This window comes from Lacerta agilis, chromosome 13, assembly GCF_009819535.1.
Source record: "Lacerta agilis isolate rLacAgi1 chromosome 13, rLacAgi1.pri, whole genome shotgun sequence".
Lineage (NCBI taxonomy): Eukaryota > Metazoa > Chordata > Lepidosauria > Squamata > Lacertidae > Lacerta > Lacerta agilis.
Window position 1 is genome coordinate 15,733,067 of NC_046324.1, and position 18,004 is coordinate 15,751,070.

The 18,004-nt window shown below is 44.5% G+C and overlaps 1 protein-coding gene across 1 annotated transcript in view; it reads right to left on the reverse strand.

Annotated features, from left to right (window-relative positions):
- ARNT2 (aryl hydrocarbon receptor nuclear translocator 2) overlaps window positions 1–18,004 on the reverse strand; it is a 141,539-nt gene that overhangs the window by 9,455 nt on the left and 114,080 nt on the right. The window contains exons 13-15 of the mRNA XM_033166824.1: window positions 13,044–13,116; window positions 11,916–12,039; window positions 4,110–4,209 (exon numbers count right to left, since the gene is read on the reverse strand). Coding sequence (XP_033022715.1) covers window positions 4,110–4,209; window positions 11,916–12,039; window positions 13,044–13,116 — 297 coding nt within the window. The remainder of the gene's footprint in view (window positions 1–4,109; window positions 4,210–11,915; window positions 12,040–13,043; window positions 13,117–18,004) is intronic.

Here is an 18,004-nt window from a genome sequence, read left to right on the forward strand (position 1 = left end):
CCACTCAGGGTATAGTTTAATAGCCTCTGCCGGGACTAAATCGGGCCCGGGGGCTTTGCCTGGTTTCAGCTGTGAGATTAGTTCAACTATTTCTTCAGGATCGGTATTTGGCCAGATGGGTAGCTGTCTAAAGAGTATGAAGATATATAGAAAGCTGAAGAGGGACCCTGATAAGGAATTAACAAGAATCTAAGTACAGTGGTCCCTTCGGTTGCAAACAGGATCTGTTCCGGAGCTCTGGTCGCATCCTGAGGAATTTGCAACTGGAGGTGCTGCTTCTGTGCGTGGCAAAACCCAGAAAATACTTCCGGGTTTGCCACGTACGCATCCCGAAGGATACGTAACCGGAGGTGAACGCAAGTAGAAGTACCACTGTATGCACACAGATACTTTCAGAGTGTGCAAGAGGAAGGAATACCTGCCTTCAGAGATGCCCACTGCCCATTCTTTCTGCAGAAGTCACTAATCTGGATGTGCCTACCGGAAGGAAGTATTAAACCCGGAACAATTACTAGTGCAGAGATGCAACAGGCAAGTTCATCTGAGGATGAACCAATTCAGCAATGTTTCTGAACATTCTAGTCATATTTGATGGAGAATTGCAGCAGAATTCCCCACCCCCCCGGTTGGTTAAAGGGAGGCGTTGGCCGGGAGCAGGGAAATACACAAAAACAGACATTCTGGGCTTGCAAAACACTCTTAATTATTTAAATTATTTCTCATGGTATGCTACCACTGCACTCATGGCACACACAAATGTACCCTGGCAGCAATTTTGGGGAATTTCTCTAGTAACGGAGCCAGAAAATGCCAACCGAGGGAGAAGCATAAAGGAGCATAAAGGAGAAGATGAAAACAACTCTCCCCCCTGCCTTTTGCAGGTGTTTTTAAGCTCCAAGAGACCCTCCTCAGCCTACATGAGCACACACAATGGCTAACAGTCTTCTTAAGCAGAGCCGTGCAACCTCCATTCCTTCATTTTACATGGATCAGTCCAGATACAACCAAAGGCTGGTTGCAATTAATATATTTGCTATGGTTGATATTGCCTCCTCCTGCATTGGTTTCAAAAAGGATGCTATTCATAATTGCAGAATGCCCCCAAAGTATACTTTTTCTACAAAAGAGACACAAAACGTTTTGTTTTTTGGAAAAATAAACCCCACAAAAAGTGCTATGCAGCAGCCTAAAGGATAACTCCTTCCTCACTTCTCAATTCATGATATATTTTCCATTTCCACTTTATTCTCTGCAGAAAACAATAGTAGCAACATACAGCATTTCTTTAACAAAGGCCAAAGGTTCAGAGTGCTTTGCAGGCATTCTCTCTGTCGTACTTAAAACCTTTCTAGAGTGGCCATAGTTCAGTGGTAGAGCGCACACTTCATACAGGTCCAATTCCTGGCACCTCTAGGCAGGGCTGGGAAAGTCTCCTGCTTGAAAACTAAACATGTGCTCTGTTGCTGAGCTACGGACCCTCATTGGTGGGCAGTCAGATGATGTGGCAAAGTCATGTGCCCCAGGGCCCATGTGTAACATTTTGAGGGTCATGGGAGGCAGGAAAGACCCACCCAGCATGTTTCTCTGGACCAAGTCCGCACGCCAAGTAAATCAGATCACTGTAACAAAACAGTGAGAAGACGCAGACCACAGTTCTCACAGTGGTCAACTAAGATGCCTGTTGGAAATCCACAAACAGGACCTGAGCACAAGAGCACTTTCTTCCCTTCTGTGGTTTCCAGAAACCAGTATTCAAAAGCATACAGCCTTAAGACTGTGGAATCACAGAGTTGGAAGGGGCCACGAGGGTCCTCTAGTCCACCCCCTGCAACGCAGGAATCTTTTGCCCAAAGTGAGGCTCAAACCCACAAGCCTGAGATAAAGAGTTTCATGCTGTACCAATTGAGCTATCCCAAGTTGAGGGGTTGTAGAGTAATAATATCCAAGCAAACTCAGAAGTAAGCCCTACTCAGTTCAATGGGACTTACTCCCAAGTAGATGTGTGTAGGATTGCGGCCTTAGGAAGCCTCACCATTACAGACTTAGAATCTTTAGATCAAAGAACCTGGAAAAAATAAAATACACAACTACTTTGTACTGCATGATCGCTGTCTTGTTATGACTTCTATGACATGATGTACCTTTTTGGAATTTCCCTGAATGGAGGATTGAATCTCGTTCAAAATATACTAGCTGTGCAGTTATGTTATGTTATGTAATAAATTATGTTCTGTAATAAATTTGCCATGTACAGCTTACTAACACTACAGAAAAAGGAAATCAGAGATCTTCTGTGCTATGTCTGTTTTCATGATTATGTAACATTCAAAAGCAAATACGGTAAATGTTTATTAACGATACCGGCCTCACTTTTATGTTGCAGGAAACACCCAACATAATAGCATAGAAATATATACACAACTTTCAGAGAAGAGAGTTCAAGAATCCCAAACCTCAGAACAGCCATGGGAAATTAGTTGCACTGTAACGCAGCCCTAGCTTCACATATCGGATTTAATTAAAGCGTATTTTAATACTGGCAATATCCTCTAGGGCTACTTACTGGTTGCTTTTTCATTCAGGCAATAAACATCAAGTAAGGTTTTTTCTTTCCAAGAAAAGTGTTTCCTTCCCAACAACAACACTATCAATTATATGCTATAAACAAACCACACCACACTCATTTCTACAAAAACATAGCTGGCGTTTGATTTCTAATTCCCTCTCCTGTGCACCCAACTGGTGAATGGTGTGCTCCCGCACCCTCTCTCTTTCCTCACTCCCCTTTCTTGTTCATTGTTCAGCCTGCGTTACCTTTCTCGGCTCTGGAATTTAGGGTCACTGCACAATCCATTGAAATCCTACTTGAATAGCTGCATGAGTTACAGCTGTTTAATGTGCATTTAGACGATGCACATCTGTGTATAAGAACAGGCATTCCTTTTTTGGAAGAGGCATTTTATCCGAATGAGAGAGAGAAGGCGGTGGTGTCTGCCGCCTGCAGTTTTTAAAACCACGGTTCCCAACGTGGGACACACGCCCCACAGGGGGCAATTTGATTTTTAAGGGGGGGGGCAATTCGAGAATGAGTTAGACCAAGTTAATGGCCTTTTAGGCTTCCTCCATGTGAATAGAAGTTCACTTTTAGAATAATAAGAATTATATGTCATGGGGGGTGGCAATCAGGATTTCAGAGATGCTTAGGTGGGGCATGGCCCAAAAAAAGGTTGGGAACCACTGTTTTAAAACTAGTTGTATAAAAAATTATATCACACACACACATAAAAAATACAATCATTTTGATTATTATTCTGTGTTCCTTTTAATGTTTTTATATTGCTGAACGCTGCAATATATGAATATTTTTCTAAATAAAAAAGGGCACTTTTTTAATCAGGCAAAAAGTTTTTAATCAATTAATCTAACTAATAAATCTATTAAGCTGCATCAGACTTTACCTTGTATTTCAACCCCCCCCCCCCCCGGCTGTTGTTACTATTATAATACCCCTCTTTTGGTTTGCTTCCTTTTCTATCTTGCTCCTCCTCCTCTGCAGTCCCCTGTTAAGCTTCTTCTCATTTTGTCTTAATCCCACCCCCACCCCCCGCATTCTAATGGCTGTCTTTTCCAGGTGTATCCAGGTGTATCCAGGTGAGATCTTCACTTTTGCGCCCTGAGCCAAGTTTATTAGTCATTCTCTAAAAAGGCATTTACGAAATTATATTTTTAAATTTTTATTCCAAACTCAACCTTTCAGCAAAGACCCTCAAGAAATGGCAAAAAATGACTGTAAGCTATATACATCAGGGCAAGAGACCTAGACTGCGACTTAACTGTATTGTATCAACAGTCCCAGAAGGTGAGCACAAATCAACTACATTTGCAAAAACACCATGATGCGGCCCATATACAAAATTTCAGATCCCGAAAAATCCTATTTAGCAGATAATTCCAGGGCAAAGTGATTTCTGGAATGTGGCCACAGGGATTCTTTCCAATAGGGAGAATTAAGCCATGATGCTGTTAAGAATCAAGGGCCGTCATCATCTATAACACTTGCACAATTGTGTTTCCTTTCTTGTGATTCATTCTGCTGCCATGTACAATACCTGAACGACTTTCCAGAATGTCCCGGCTGGAAGGGGCTCCCTTGAGAGTAGATCTGCTGGTTACCGGCTGTGGATGCTGAAGGCATCATCTTTTTATCTGCTGCAAGAACAATCACAGAAAAAGCCATTTCAGGATAACGGGATGGGGACGCCCAGGAAATGCACATTGCACAGCAATGGGAAAATGGTCTCTTGTAGCAAAACAACAACTACAACAAAACGCACACAACCAAAACCAAAAGTTGGTAGGGCTCCCTTTCAATGATACCATTACAAACAATGTGGAAATTAACAACTTGCTTCAGGTCTGATGGGACAATCTTGCCCTCCTGTTATACCAGTTATATGTGCAAGGCTGCTACAGACAGGTCAATTTTTAACCACATTCCTTTAAGAATAACCCACCAGGAAGCTCTGTGCATCCCATCAAAACTTTGTGTGTGTGGGGAGGGACTATGACCAGCCAGGGGAGAAGCTGAAGAAGAGACGCTGGAGGTAGAAGAGGAGGTCTTGTCGCTGTGAGTCCAGGGCTGCCTCTGTAGGTGGGAGCAGTTGCACCCATCCTGGAGGAGCATGCAACTGCACATACAGCAGGCTCGTAGAGTCAGAGCCTCATGAGTGAGCACACCCTGCCTCATCTTTAAAAGCTTGGCGGGAGGTGCATGGCAGTTGTTGGGACATCTTTGTAACTTCTGTTTGGGTCTTGCCATTGTCATATCCCTTGCCTTCCCCACAGATCCTGAACTCTTGGCTCCTGGACCTTTTCTACTGAGCCTGTACTGCTATTAGCCTGAATAAAGATCTGAATAAAGGCTGCTGGCCTTGTGTTGCGGGGCAGGAGTCTGACAGTAAGACAGCTGTAACATCTTTTAAAAAGGTGTGGCGGTGGCGGGGGGTGGGAGCACCGCTGCAGCACACACTCAATTACCCACGTAGCACTATCTCTGTCTGTTGCTTCTCTGCTTTGGGGAGATGCTATAGTTCAGTGGTAGATCACATGCTTCTCATGCAAAAAGTTCCAGGTTTAATCCTTAGGCAGCCAGTGATGGAGAATACCTCTATCTGACTAAGACCCTGGGGTGTCCCTGCCAGTTGGAATGGTTAATCCTAGTGTAGACAGATGTACCCATATGTCTGACCTGGAAAAAGCTTCCTCTGTTCATTTTGGACCTTTAATGGGGAAGTAGAAACAGTGCCCTCTCCAGCTGCATCACTACAATACAAAACGTACAGTACATACAATTTGGCACCTTTAAATAACACTCAAAAGCTAACATCTACAGCAGCTGCTTTGTGGCGCGATGACTGAGCATGTTCCTTCTATGCACAGGGTTCTGGATTCTATCCCTGACACCTCCAGTTTAGAAGGGTGAGGCACGCAGGAGGTGATGGGAAAGACACCTCTATGCTGGAGGAGATTCTGGCAAGCTGCTGCCAGTCAGAACAGACAGGGATGGACTAGACAGAAAAGGCTTGAAGGGCCGTAGCAGAGTGGTAGAACTTGTGTTTTGCCAGCAGGTTAAATCCCTGGCATCTCCAGGCAGGGCTGGGAGAGAACCCTGTCTAGAAGCTGCTGCCAGTCAGTGTAAACAATACTGAGCTAGGTGGATCAATGGTCTGCCTTGGTACAAAACAAAATAAAAAATAATAAAAATCCTTCCAGTAGCACCTTAGAGACCAACTAAGTTTGTTCTTGGTATGAGCTTTCGTGTGCATGCACACGAAAGCTCATACCAAGAACAAACTTAGTTGGTCTCTAAGGTGCTACTGGAAGGATTTTTATTATTTTGTTTTGACTATGGCAGACCAACACGGCTACCTACCTGTAACTAACTTGGTACAAGACAGCTTCCGCTGTTCTTAAATAATCGGACCTGATATAAGCCTGTGTTGCTTTGCTCAGAAGCCGCAAACTATTCTCCAAACCCACGAGGTTCAAAATGTGAGTTTCTGTGCAAGAGTTGTGACACGGGCACAACAGAGCCAGCAGCTGAAGCATGTGAGGAGAGGTCTGGCCTGGCCACCAGCATGCGTATGCTAAAACAGCCATTTGCCTGGCTCCTGGAAGTGAGTCAGAGGCAGTTAAAGACTTAGTTGCTGAGCAGGGATGGATCTAGTTCAGTTCAGTTCAAGCTTATTTGTCTTCTTGGCCTTCGGCCATTAACAAATTTCTGGAATATAAAACGCACTGCAAACAACAACTGCAACGTTACATAGAGCCGCAAATTGACCTGAAGACATTGCACAACCATTAAAAAGCATTTCCTCAGAGCTTGATCTCAGATATTTGGAGATGAGTCGGTGGGCAGCTGGAAGGATTTAGCAGCTGTCAAAGCAAAACTGGTGACACTACAGCACCGTGTGGAGGTCAAGGTGTCAGGGCTGCAGTCCTTCACCCCTGGGTCCCCAGATGTTGGACTGCAACTCCCATCATCCCCAGCCAGCTTAGCTATTGGTAGGAATGATGGGAGTTGTGGTCCAATGACATCTGGGGAGCCAAGGTTGAAGACCAGTAGGTTAGAGACTAGGGAGACCCAGTGTCAAATCCCCACACGGCATGCAGCTCCCTAGCTGACCTGGGTCAGTCATTCTCTCTCAGGCCTAGCTACCTCACAGGGTTGTTGTGTAGATAAAATGGGAAGAGAGAATTCACTGTATCACCTTGAACTCCTTGGAGGAAAGATAAGGGGGAAAGCTTAATAAATACATATAATAATTTTTTAACATGACCTCTTTGTTTCTCAATGTCAACTTTGTCCATTAGACTCACATACATGCCAAGGCTTCACAAACTGCTAAACAACTTCTGTTTTAGATTTCCTAAAATTGGACACGAACACGTAGTAACATTTGTCGTCATTACTGCAGAAAGGAAATCCCCCGGAAACGATTGTATAAAAAACAAATGAATGTTTTGTGTTTGATCCAGAAACTACTCCAAGGTGCATGAAATGAAATACAAGTTGGGTAAAATGAAAACTACAGCATATAAGGCTCTCAAATTCAAATTATTATTTTTATTGTTGTTGTTGTTGGTTATTTTTCTCACAGGGTGACCCAACACAACTTACATAAAAACCAGTTCAGAACAGCCAATAAAAATCTAAAAACACAGCTAGAGAGATAAAACACCTCAGGGCTTATAAATTCCATCCCACAAAAGAAAAACCACAATGCCACCCTGAAACTAAAAGCCTGGGTAAAGAGTAAAGCCTTTGCCAGGCACATGAAAATAAATTAAGATATTGCCAGGCATGCCTGCCTAGGGAAAGCATTCCACAAGCGGGTGGGGGTCACCACCGAAAAGGCCTGCTCTCCTATTGCCACTATCCCTTGGAAGGGGCACACAGAGAAGAGCTTCAGATGATGATAGCAGGTTCGCTGAAATGAAGCGGAAAAAAATGGACGGAATGAACACACTGCGGACCCTCTTTTTGAAGCAGCATCATTCACTCTCTCTCTTGCGCTGATGTTCAGTGGTTGTGAGTGCTGCCACTTACGTTACCAAAATGACACTGCCTATGCCCAAGAGGGAGGCACCAGCAGGCCCAAGTGGTTTGCAGAAGAAGAACAAAAAAAAAATTAAGGGGGGGGAATACCTTAATGGGAAAAACTCAAAGACATCCCAGTAGGAAGTAAGCTAGGTCAGTGGCAGAGCACCTGTCTTGGATGCAGAGATGGTCCCAGGTCCAGGTAGGGGTGGGAATGCTGCCAGCTAGTGTAAGGAACTCTTGAGCCAGATGGACCAGTGACCTGACTCAATGCAGTATGTTGTTTGGCCATCCAATTGTTCATCATATGGAAAGGCAATGGCTCAGTGGTACAGTATCTGCTCTGTATGTTTAATCTCCAGGTAGGGCTAGGAATGTCCCTTTGCCTGAAATTCTGGAGAGCCACTGCAGGTCACTGCAGACGATATTGAGCTGGATGGGCCAATGGCCTGATTTGTTAGAAAGCACTTTCCTCTGTTCTAGTGGCAATGGAAGGTTGACTGGGCATGGGGAGGCAGAAACAGGGTTTTTTTGGGGGGGGATGGAGTGGCTTGAATCCAGAACAGAAACACTCTGCACTGCAACATCTGCTTGTAGGTCTCACTTGCTAGGCCAAGCTGTGTGCCTACGGAAAGCCATCTAGTGAGGCTTCCCCAGAAAATCTGATTTCTGGTATTCAGCTGTGTGTTTGCACAGAGGCAGGGGGTAGAGGGAGAGTTCCTTATTTTCGAATTTGGACTCTCAGCAAGTGCAGAACTTCTGACCTCAGCCCATGTCCTCAACAGTTTTATATATATAATCCGTCTCGTAAGACATGCTGCTTATAAACATATGGCTCTTTCTTCCTGCTAAGATACGTGCTCGACGGCTGCAGAGCAAACGTCCCCACCAAGATTGGCCCCTCTGCCTGAGCTTGGACTATTTGCACAAAACCAGTCCAAAATCAACACAATGCTAAATTGTGCAGGTTTGACTGTATATTTTTGATCACACCTAAGTGAAAAAGGCGACTTTTTATCATTTAAGGAAAAAGGGACACGGAATTATTAATGGTGCCTTACCTAGAGAAAGCCATAGGTAGAACTTATTAAACACACACACACACACACGAAAACATCTCTTGTGCCATTCATCTAAGTCTTGTAGCCAACCTCCAACCCTTGCATATTTCGCTTAATTAGTTCCTTCCTGGTATGCAAGACTCATACAAACAGCAAACTATAGTTTGCACTTGCCCTGGAAACTAGGATCGAATCCCAGTTTTGCAATCCTGTTTGCGGGAAAATGTAAATAATAAGAACACAGGAAGTTGCTTTCCACTGAGCCAGACCATTGGTCCATCTAGCTCAGTGCCTCTTCAGGGTTTCAGAGAGGAGTCTTTCTCTGCCCAGCTCAAGATACCAGAGATGGAACCTTTTGTATACAAAGCATGCACTAGGCCAGTGAGCTGTGCACTGTCTCTAAAAACAGGAAGCTGCCTTATACAGTCATACCTTGGTTTTCGAACAGCTTAGTTCTTGAACGTTTTGGCTCCCGAATGCCACAAACCCAGAAGTGAGTGTTCCGGCATGCAAGCTAATTTTGGAAGTCAAACATCCGACGGGGCTTCCGACTAGCTGCAGGAGCTCCCTGCAGCCAATCAGAAGCCGCACTTTGGTTTCCAAACTTTTTGGAAGTAGAACCGACTTCTGGAATGGATTCCGTTCGACTTCCGAGGTTCAACTGTATTGTTGTTTCCCCCCATTCAATCTAGCCCAGCATTGACTACTTGGACTCTCTGTGGTTTCAGGCAGAGATCGATGACATCCCCCGCTATCTGATCCACTGGGTAAAAGCGCCAAGGACTGAACTTCCTTCATGCAAAGCATCTGCTCTCCCACTGAGCTATGGCCCCTTCTCCAGAATTTGCCGTTTTGCCTCAAACCAGGAACGAACTAATTAGGCTAAGTGTGTAAGGAGAGGAGGAAGGTGGTGTTGGGAAGAGAGATAGCCTGAGAGCAGGGGGTTGTTAGGAGCACAGGAAGTGTATTGGGTCAGACCAGGCTTCCTCAACCTCGGCCCTCCAGATGTTTTGAGACTATAATTCCCATCATCCCTGACCACTGGTCCTGCTAGCTAGGGATCATGGGAATTGTAGGCCAAAAACATCTGGAGGGCCAAGGTTGAGGAAGCCTGTGTCAGACCATTGGTCCATCTAGCCCACAACTTGTCTATACTGACTGGCTATAGCTGTCCAGGCCCACTGCTACCATTCCCACAATTCCTCCGATATTTGGGAGCCTCCATGCAGCACGAGACAATAATTGCTTGGGATGACACAGACTGATGCTGTAGGTTGGAATCTTGTTGGTTGCTAATGGACCGTTCCTACGGTGTCCCAGATCGACTTTGAAAAGTCAAGGCAGGGTGAGATAAGCAGAACAACAAGTTCAGGGAGACCTAATGTTTTTCCCTGTTAGCAAAAGGTCGTTGTGTACCTAGAAAGGACCCCTGGCGGGTATCTCCTCATTTCTCTTTAGCTGCAAACAGTGGGGATGTTTTGGACTTAGCTGAGAGCTACTTGCACGGTGATTAATTCAAAACAAATGTAAAAACTTCATCCTCAGCAGGAACAATAAAAAGGGGAGAACATCACTTCTTTAAACTGTTAGTGAAAAAACACAGCACTCCTCCCGCCCAGGAAGAGACTAGGCTTGTTTATGGATGGAATTGCTACTTGCAGTACAGTTCTCAAAAAAAGCAGAGACATCACCTTGCCGACAAAGGTCCGTATAGTTAAAGCTATGGTTTTCCCAGTAGTAATGTACGGAAGTGAGAGCTGGACCATAAAGAAGGCTGATCTCCGAAGAATTGATGCTTTTGAATTATGGTGCTGGAGGAGACACTTGAGAGTCCCATGGACTGCAAAAAGATCAAACCTATCCATTCTCAAAGAAATCAGCCCTGAGTGCTCACTAGAAGGACAGATCCTGAAGTTGAGGCTCCAGTACTTTGGCCACCTCATGAGAAGAGAAGACTCCCTAGAAAAGACCCTGATGTTGGGAAAGATGGAGGGCACAAGGAGAAGGGGACGACAGAGGATGAGATGGTTGGACAGTGTTCTCGAAGCTACTAACATGAGTTTGGCCAAACTGCGAGAGGCAGTGAAGGATAGGCGTGCCTGGTGTGCTCTGGTCCATGGGGTCACGAAGAGTCGGGCACGACTGAACGACTGAACAACAATAAGTACAGTTCTCTAGCAGGCTGACAGGCACTATTTGAGAAGCAAGCCCCTTGGTTTTCCCTTTTATTAAACTTAACTTTCTTTATTAATCTGCTGCATTGTAAAGCTTACCTATGAGACCAGAGTTACATACTGGGAGACTTTTGCTGAAAGCAGCACAGAATGTGGTTGTAAGAACTTGGCTAAAATGATTGACGGACTGCATCTAACAGTGTTTTACTCAGAGCAGACCCATTGAAATTAATGGCTATGGCTAACATAGGTCCATTAAGTTCAACGAGCTTACTGTCAGCAGAACATTGCTGGATACATTCCTTTGTTACTGCCTAGGCAAGAGCCTGTGGCTCAGTTGCAGAGAATCTGCTTTGCATGCAAAAGGTCCATGGTTTAATCCCTAGGTAGGGCTTGGAGAGAACCTTGTCTGGGGCCCTGGAGAGGTGGTGAAGACTGTGCTACTTGATCATGGTGCCATCAGACTCAGATTTCCCCCTTCCTATAAGGAAACTGAATTGCTTGGGGCCTGGTAGCCATCCTCAGCAACTAGCCACTATAGGGACACGGGTGGTGCTGTGGTGTAAACCACTGAGCCTCTTGGGCTTGCTGATTGGAAGGTCGGCGGTTCAAATCCCTGCGATGGGGTGAGCTCCTGTTGCTCTGTCCCAGCTCCTGTCAACCTAGTCATTCAAAGGCACACTAGTGCAAGTAGATAAATAGGTACCACTGTGGCGGGAAGGCAAACGGTGTTTCTGTGCACTCTGGCTTCCATCACAGTATCCCGTTGCACCAGAAGTGGTTTAGTCATGCTAGCAACATGACCCGGAAAGCTGTCTGTGGACAAACGCTGATTCCCTCAGCCTGAAAGTGAGATGAGCGCCGCAACCCTATAGTCACCTTTGACTGGATTTAACTTCCAGGACTCCTTTACCTTTACCTTTTTTTTTTTACTAGCCACACCCCCTGTCCCACCAAGGTATGCACACTGGAAGGGAGTGTTTGGTTCAGTATCTATTCAAGATACAAGTATTTTGTCAGAACAGAGGATCATAAATAGCAGCGATACAAATAACAATCTTAAGAGAAGAGTTTACTTACTAGTAGTTATACCAGCGAACATCTCGGCAAACCTTGGATCCCTCTCTTGAGAGAAGATGGCATCAGGCTTCTCCACTGGCTTCCCACCCTCATGAACGTTAGACTGTATACTTGGAACAGGTACCTATTTGCAGCAGGCAGAGAGAAGAAGGAAGTCACATGCCCCTTTACGGCTAAGCTTCCACCTTTTCAAACAGCAGTAAGCTTCAAAATTCAATTTTTCCAATAAATGCACTTGATTTTTCTGTACTGCCACAGAGCAACTCTGGCCCATTTGAATGCTCTTCAGGATATGAACCAGGGGTCCTCTGTGTCAGGCATTCATTCCCAAACTACGGCTTATCATGTAGCAGCAAGTATTCCGGTGGACAGGGAGAAAGCAGTGGTTGATGTTGCTGCCATGTGACTGCAAACTAAGCCATGGTTTGGCTTAGTGCTGCATCAGAACTTGGGATAAATGATTTGTTTCTCCCAAACAAACCATGAGTGGCAGAGCCAAGAACAAACCTTGGTTACAGCTCATGGTTTATTTGGAGTGAGACAAACCACAAGCCTGTGTTCACTTGTAATGGCTAGATAAATCATGGTTTAGCTCTCATGACTGTGATTTTCTCCCTGTGCAACAACACAGTTGCTTGTTCCCAGTGGGGGAATCATATAGTGAACAGGATGACATCACTACACCACAAAGCCAATCAGATTGGGCTAGGGGATGAGCTCACTAAAGAAGAAGAAGAAAAAGGGTTTGGATTTGATATCCCGCTTTATCACTACCCATAGGAGTCTCAAAGCGGCTAACATTCTCCTTTCCCTTCCTCCCCCACAACAAACACTCTGTGAGGTGAGTGGGGCTGAGAGACTTCAGAGAAGTGTGACTAGCCCAAGGTCACCCAGCAGCTGCATGTGGAGGAGCGGAGACGCAAACCCGGTTCACCAGATTACAAGTCTACCACTCTTAACCACTACACCACACTGGCTCTAGTATTGCTTAGTATTATGGGTAGACAAGGCCAGTATGTGCTTGTTCTGTTGTTTAGATTTCCAATTCCTGCCTATTTTTATACATAAATCCACAAACAAACAAACAAACAAACAAAAAGGGAGTTCACCTTGCCAGGTATGTCTCACCTGAGATAAGTCGTATGATGATAGCCCATCTCTCTGGTGTACTTCAAGCTCTGCTTGTTGTTGCTGAAGCTGCCTGGAAGCAGGAAAGAGAAATTGTTGCTGCTGGTTCATTCGAGGCTGCAGGACTATATTTATCAGACAGGAAGATTGTCTGGCTGGCTGTGACTTGCCAGCTTAATACCCAGTGTGTGCCTCCTTGTCCTATACCCTCTTGGTCCAACCTGTTCACCTTCCCCAGTGATAAAGCAAGCATGGTTTTAAATTTTGCTCCAGCACAGGAGAGGAAAGATGGGTGACTGGTGGGACCAGGAAGGAACAAAGCAGGAGATGTCTGGGGTATGCAGAACCATAATTAGAGACATGCAGGTGTTTGTAACCTTCTCCCCCTGTAAGGTATTCCAGCAATAAATCATTTTCCAATTTAAAGAAAAGGGCATTTGGGACAGGAGCAGCAGAAAACCTGAGCTCCTGCTTCTTTCCGGCAGGCAATTTTAGAGTTTTTTTGAAGTTGTCAATTGCAACCTACTAAGATTGAAGGAAATAAAGCCATCTGAATGCATGAGGGGGCACCCTGTGGCTGATAGCCTTAATCCAATTAGGAAAACTTTGGAAGTAAATTAAAATGTGCAGTAGCAGGGTCCTCTACATCAAAGGAAACTGACACATTCAATACAGGGGAGGTGAAATGAATCAGAATGAGGAAGAGAAATATGTCAAAAATGCCTGTATAAATCTCTCGGATGCAGACATAATCTGTGCCCAGTGTCAGGTGCTTTTTAGGAAATGCCAAAAGTCAGTTTATTTGAAACCAATGAGGTTGGTTCATAAACCATACAATTTTCTCTCCACATGAATATTTCCAGTTGGCATGGGTCTGCCTTGGGTCTGTTACCCAATTAAAGAAATCTTAGTCCATTAATCGCATAAGTTTGAATTGACCAACTGATTCTTTAATCAATTAGATCTGCATAGATTTCTACGCTCATAAAATCAGCTCTAAAGATGATGGCATACAGTGCTCTCTCTCTCTCTCTTTTAAAGACCATCTTCAATAATATTTGTACTGCTCACAGAACCCCTTGCACGTTATCTATCAGGACAGAAAATAAGAAATTGGCTCCCTTCATACCCCCCTCTTATAATACTAAAACCCTGGTTTAGCCAATGAAGCTGAAAGGTGCATCATATCCAGGACAGACTTAACATGGCACACGTTATGGAATCTGCTACTACAAGATGTGGCAACAGCCACCAATTTAGATGGCTCTAAACAAGGATCTGAGGATTTCATGCAGGATAAGACTATCAATGGCTATTAGCAATCATCGATTAGCGATCAATGGTGGTATGCCTCCGAACACAAGTTGCTGAGGAGCCACAGTAGTGGAGGGGGCATCAATTCTGTGGGCTTCCTAGAAGCATCTGGATGAGTCATGGTGGAAAAAAGGATACTAGTCTGGATAGACTCCGCACAGTTCTTCTTATGGGTTCTTATCATATTACGAGGACACCTCTCTCATTCCACTTTAGTGTTTGTGGGAAAGGGGCATAAAGCCCACTCAACATCATCTGGTCTCCTATTTTGGATGAAACCAGTGCACTTGCCATGTTTTCTTCCGCCGAAAGTCAACACAGATGGGAATGTTGTGGGAAGGCAATTTTTTTACATGGGACTCTCCTTCGGAGCAAAACAAAGCACAAAGGACTAAACATTAAACTCTTTGCTTCTCCAGGAAGTTCATTTTGGATGGTTGTGCCCAAAATAATCTTTATTATTATTATTATTATTTTCTTTTGCAGGGAAATAAGTGAACATTTGAACCTAATGTTTAGTTGTCTTTCCACTCGGAAACCAGATCTGGAAAGCTGATGGCTTCCAGCCGGAAGGCAGTATCAAATAAACACAACCAACTAATGCAATCTTCAGCTCCCCCTACAGCTCTCTGTAAAAAAAATCAAATCAAATAAAAATCTATGCATTTGCTTTATTTTTTTATCTGTTGTTTATGGATAGCTTTTTCTCCCTGGTTTCTATACAGATGGTCTCTTGATTTTTGGTTAGGGATATATATATTTTTAAAAATTAATTCATTAATTCCTTCTTTTCTTTTTTGGGGTCTGAGTGTTCTTAACAGAAAACAGCACTCACTAAAGAGATTTATTATTGAAGTACATTTATATCCATCTGCCTCCATTAACAGCAAATCCCAGCCTACTGATATTTGCCAGGAAAATGTTATCGTTCACTCATTATTTCTTCCCTTTTCCAGTCTGAGTGTTCTTATCAGAAAATAGCAGTCACTACCAATATTTATTATTAAAGCAAAATTTTATTTATCTGCCTCTATTAATAACAAATACCATTCTAAGGGAGTATAATGGGTAACTGCACTTCGTATGTAAACAGTTCCTAGAAATGCTGTGTATCGAACTAAAATAACTGCACTTAAGGAGGCATCACATAGCTTCTGAGAAATGTTGAAATTCTGGTTAGTATTTAGCTAGGCCCAATGGCAGAGCCAGGGCTAACACCAGGTTTGAAGTGATCCTGGGTTTACCCAGCAGGGGCATTTCTATATTTATTTAATCAATCAATCAATCAATCAATTTTTTATTATTTATACCCCGCCCATCTGGCTGGGTTTCCCCAGCCACTGGGAGGCTCCCAACCGAATATTAAAAACACAACATAGCATTAAACATTAAAGACTTCCCCAAACAGGACTGCCTTCAGATGTCTTCTAAAAGTCAGATAATTGTTTATTTCCTTGACATCTGATGGGAGGGCATTCCCAAAGGGTGGGTGCCACTACCGAGAAGGCCCTCTGCCTGGTTCCCTGTAACCTCACTTCTCGCAGGGAGGGAACCGCCAGAAGGCCCTCGGCGCTGGACCTGAGTGCCCAGTCTGAACGATGGGGGTGGAGACACTTCTTTAGGTATACTGGGCTGAGGCAGTTTAGGGCTTTCTCTTCCCAACTGACACCAGGAAGCCACTATGCTGATTTCCCACTATACTCCAGATGCAGCATAATTTTATAAGGGGTCCCACCAGAGCGCTGAGGACTCGGCAGCTGCCCAAGGATGCTTGTGCAGCACCTGTTAGGTCACAGCAATTCAACCAATGACCACCTTAGGATAAGAGTAACCCCGCCAATTGCAGTCCGAGGCCCTGAGCCATCCATCACTGTCAGAAAACTGCTTGGCTCATTTCGACAGAGATGTGAGCAAATGCCAACCGGGTCAGGCTTTCCAAGGTTCATGGACGGAGCTCTCAAAAGAGGAACAATCTGTCAGAATTATCAACATGTGGAAAATCCTAGCTCCTTCTAATATTTATAATTCTACAGGCACATCTTTCCGAAAAGAAAAAGAAAAAGGAAGGGCTGCCACATCCTCTTTGACATTACCATTTCACTAGGAAAGAATAATAGCAATGCGTTAGCCGGAGACCTTGTTAGTAGCCAACCACCATATTTGGGCAACAAGTCGGGCTTGTTTTGCGAAGCCAACAGAGCATAGCTATTAACAGGATCCAAGGAAGGCCCCTGCGGCATCATTTCTCTCCGAATGCACTACCGTGCCTATGTATGCAGCCTTGAAAGGGAAACGCTGGCAGAACAGTCAACACCGGCTAATTTAAAGGCCAGATTCTTGAAGCCTTCTGGACGGTGCGGAAACAGAAACTTGTTTGTCAGAGCTGGCTCCTTCTGCTCCTCCAGTTCGCTGATGTGGAGGAGACATTGATTTATTGTCAAGTTCCTAACCAGTACTTGGACCCAAGTCAGGCCCCTCAATATGACTTAGCAATCAAAACAACATTAACGTTTAAAACCGCATTAAAGGAGAAGGGGGAAAAAACAACAACACACAATAAAAAAACAGCAGGCATTAAAAAAAATCGGGGGGGGGGGGGGTTGAACCAGCACAGAGATCTTGGAGGATTTTAAAAAAACAAAAACAGTGACACCACAAGCAGTTTAGCCACCCACCTCCAAAGTAAAACAGAAACATTTTCCCATCAGCCTTTTAAAAAGAACCACTAGCCTGGAAGGCTTCCATACAGACAAGATTTCCACAGTGAAGGCAATATCACTGAGAAAACTTTCCTCCTTGAGATCCACAGTCTGGTCTCAGGTGACAGAGAGGTCACATCCACAGTATATATTGGAAGCACATGACTTCCCCCCAAAGAATCCTGGGAACTATTGTTTACCCTCACAGAGCTACAATGCCTAGCACCCATTGCAAACTACAGCTCCCAGGATTCTTGCGCGCGGGGGGGGGGGGAGTCATGTGTTTTAATTGCACTTTAAATGCACAGTGTGGATTTAACATGAGAGCAGCTGTTCAGGCCTGCCATGAGGCCTCTCCATCTTCTTCCGCTCAGACTTGTCTCACCTTGCTCTGGGAAAAGGCCAAGGTGGTCCTTTCTCCAGAGCGAGGCATTCTGGGCAAGATGGCAAGGAGGATGTCTGCATTGCTGCAGCAGCTACAAATATTTTAAAGCTTATTTATTTTTAAAGCTATATATATATATATATATATATATATATATATTATATATATATATACACACACACACACACACACACACACACACTTATATACTCGAGTATAAGTCGACCCAAATATAAGCCGAGGCACCTAATTTCCCCACAAAAATGTGGGAAAGCTTATTGACTCAAGTATAAGCTGGTTCATCTTTGCCACTGTGGTAGAGGAGGAACGAGCAGCCCAAAGCAGCCCTCTGGGCTGCTCCTTCCTCTTCCTCCTTTGCTGCTGTGGAGCTCACCCTGTTGCAGGGTTTCGAACCGCCATTCTTCTGATCAGCAAGCCCTAGGACTCTGTGGTTTAACCCACAGCGCAATGTTCCCTTGTGTTATACAGAGAAGGCTGGGATCCTGTCCTGTTTAAGCAGGAGCCAGGGAAAGTGAGCACCTGTGGGGTTTTAATACTTCCTT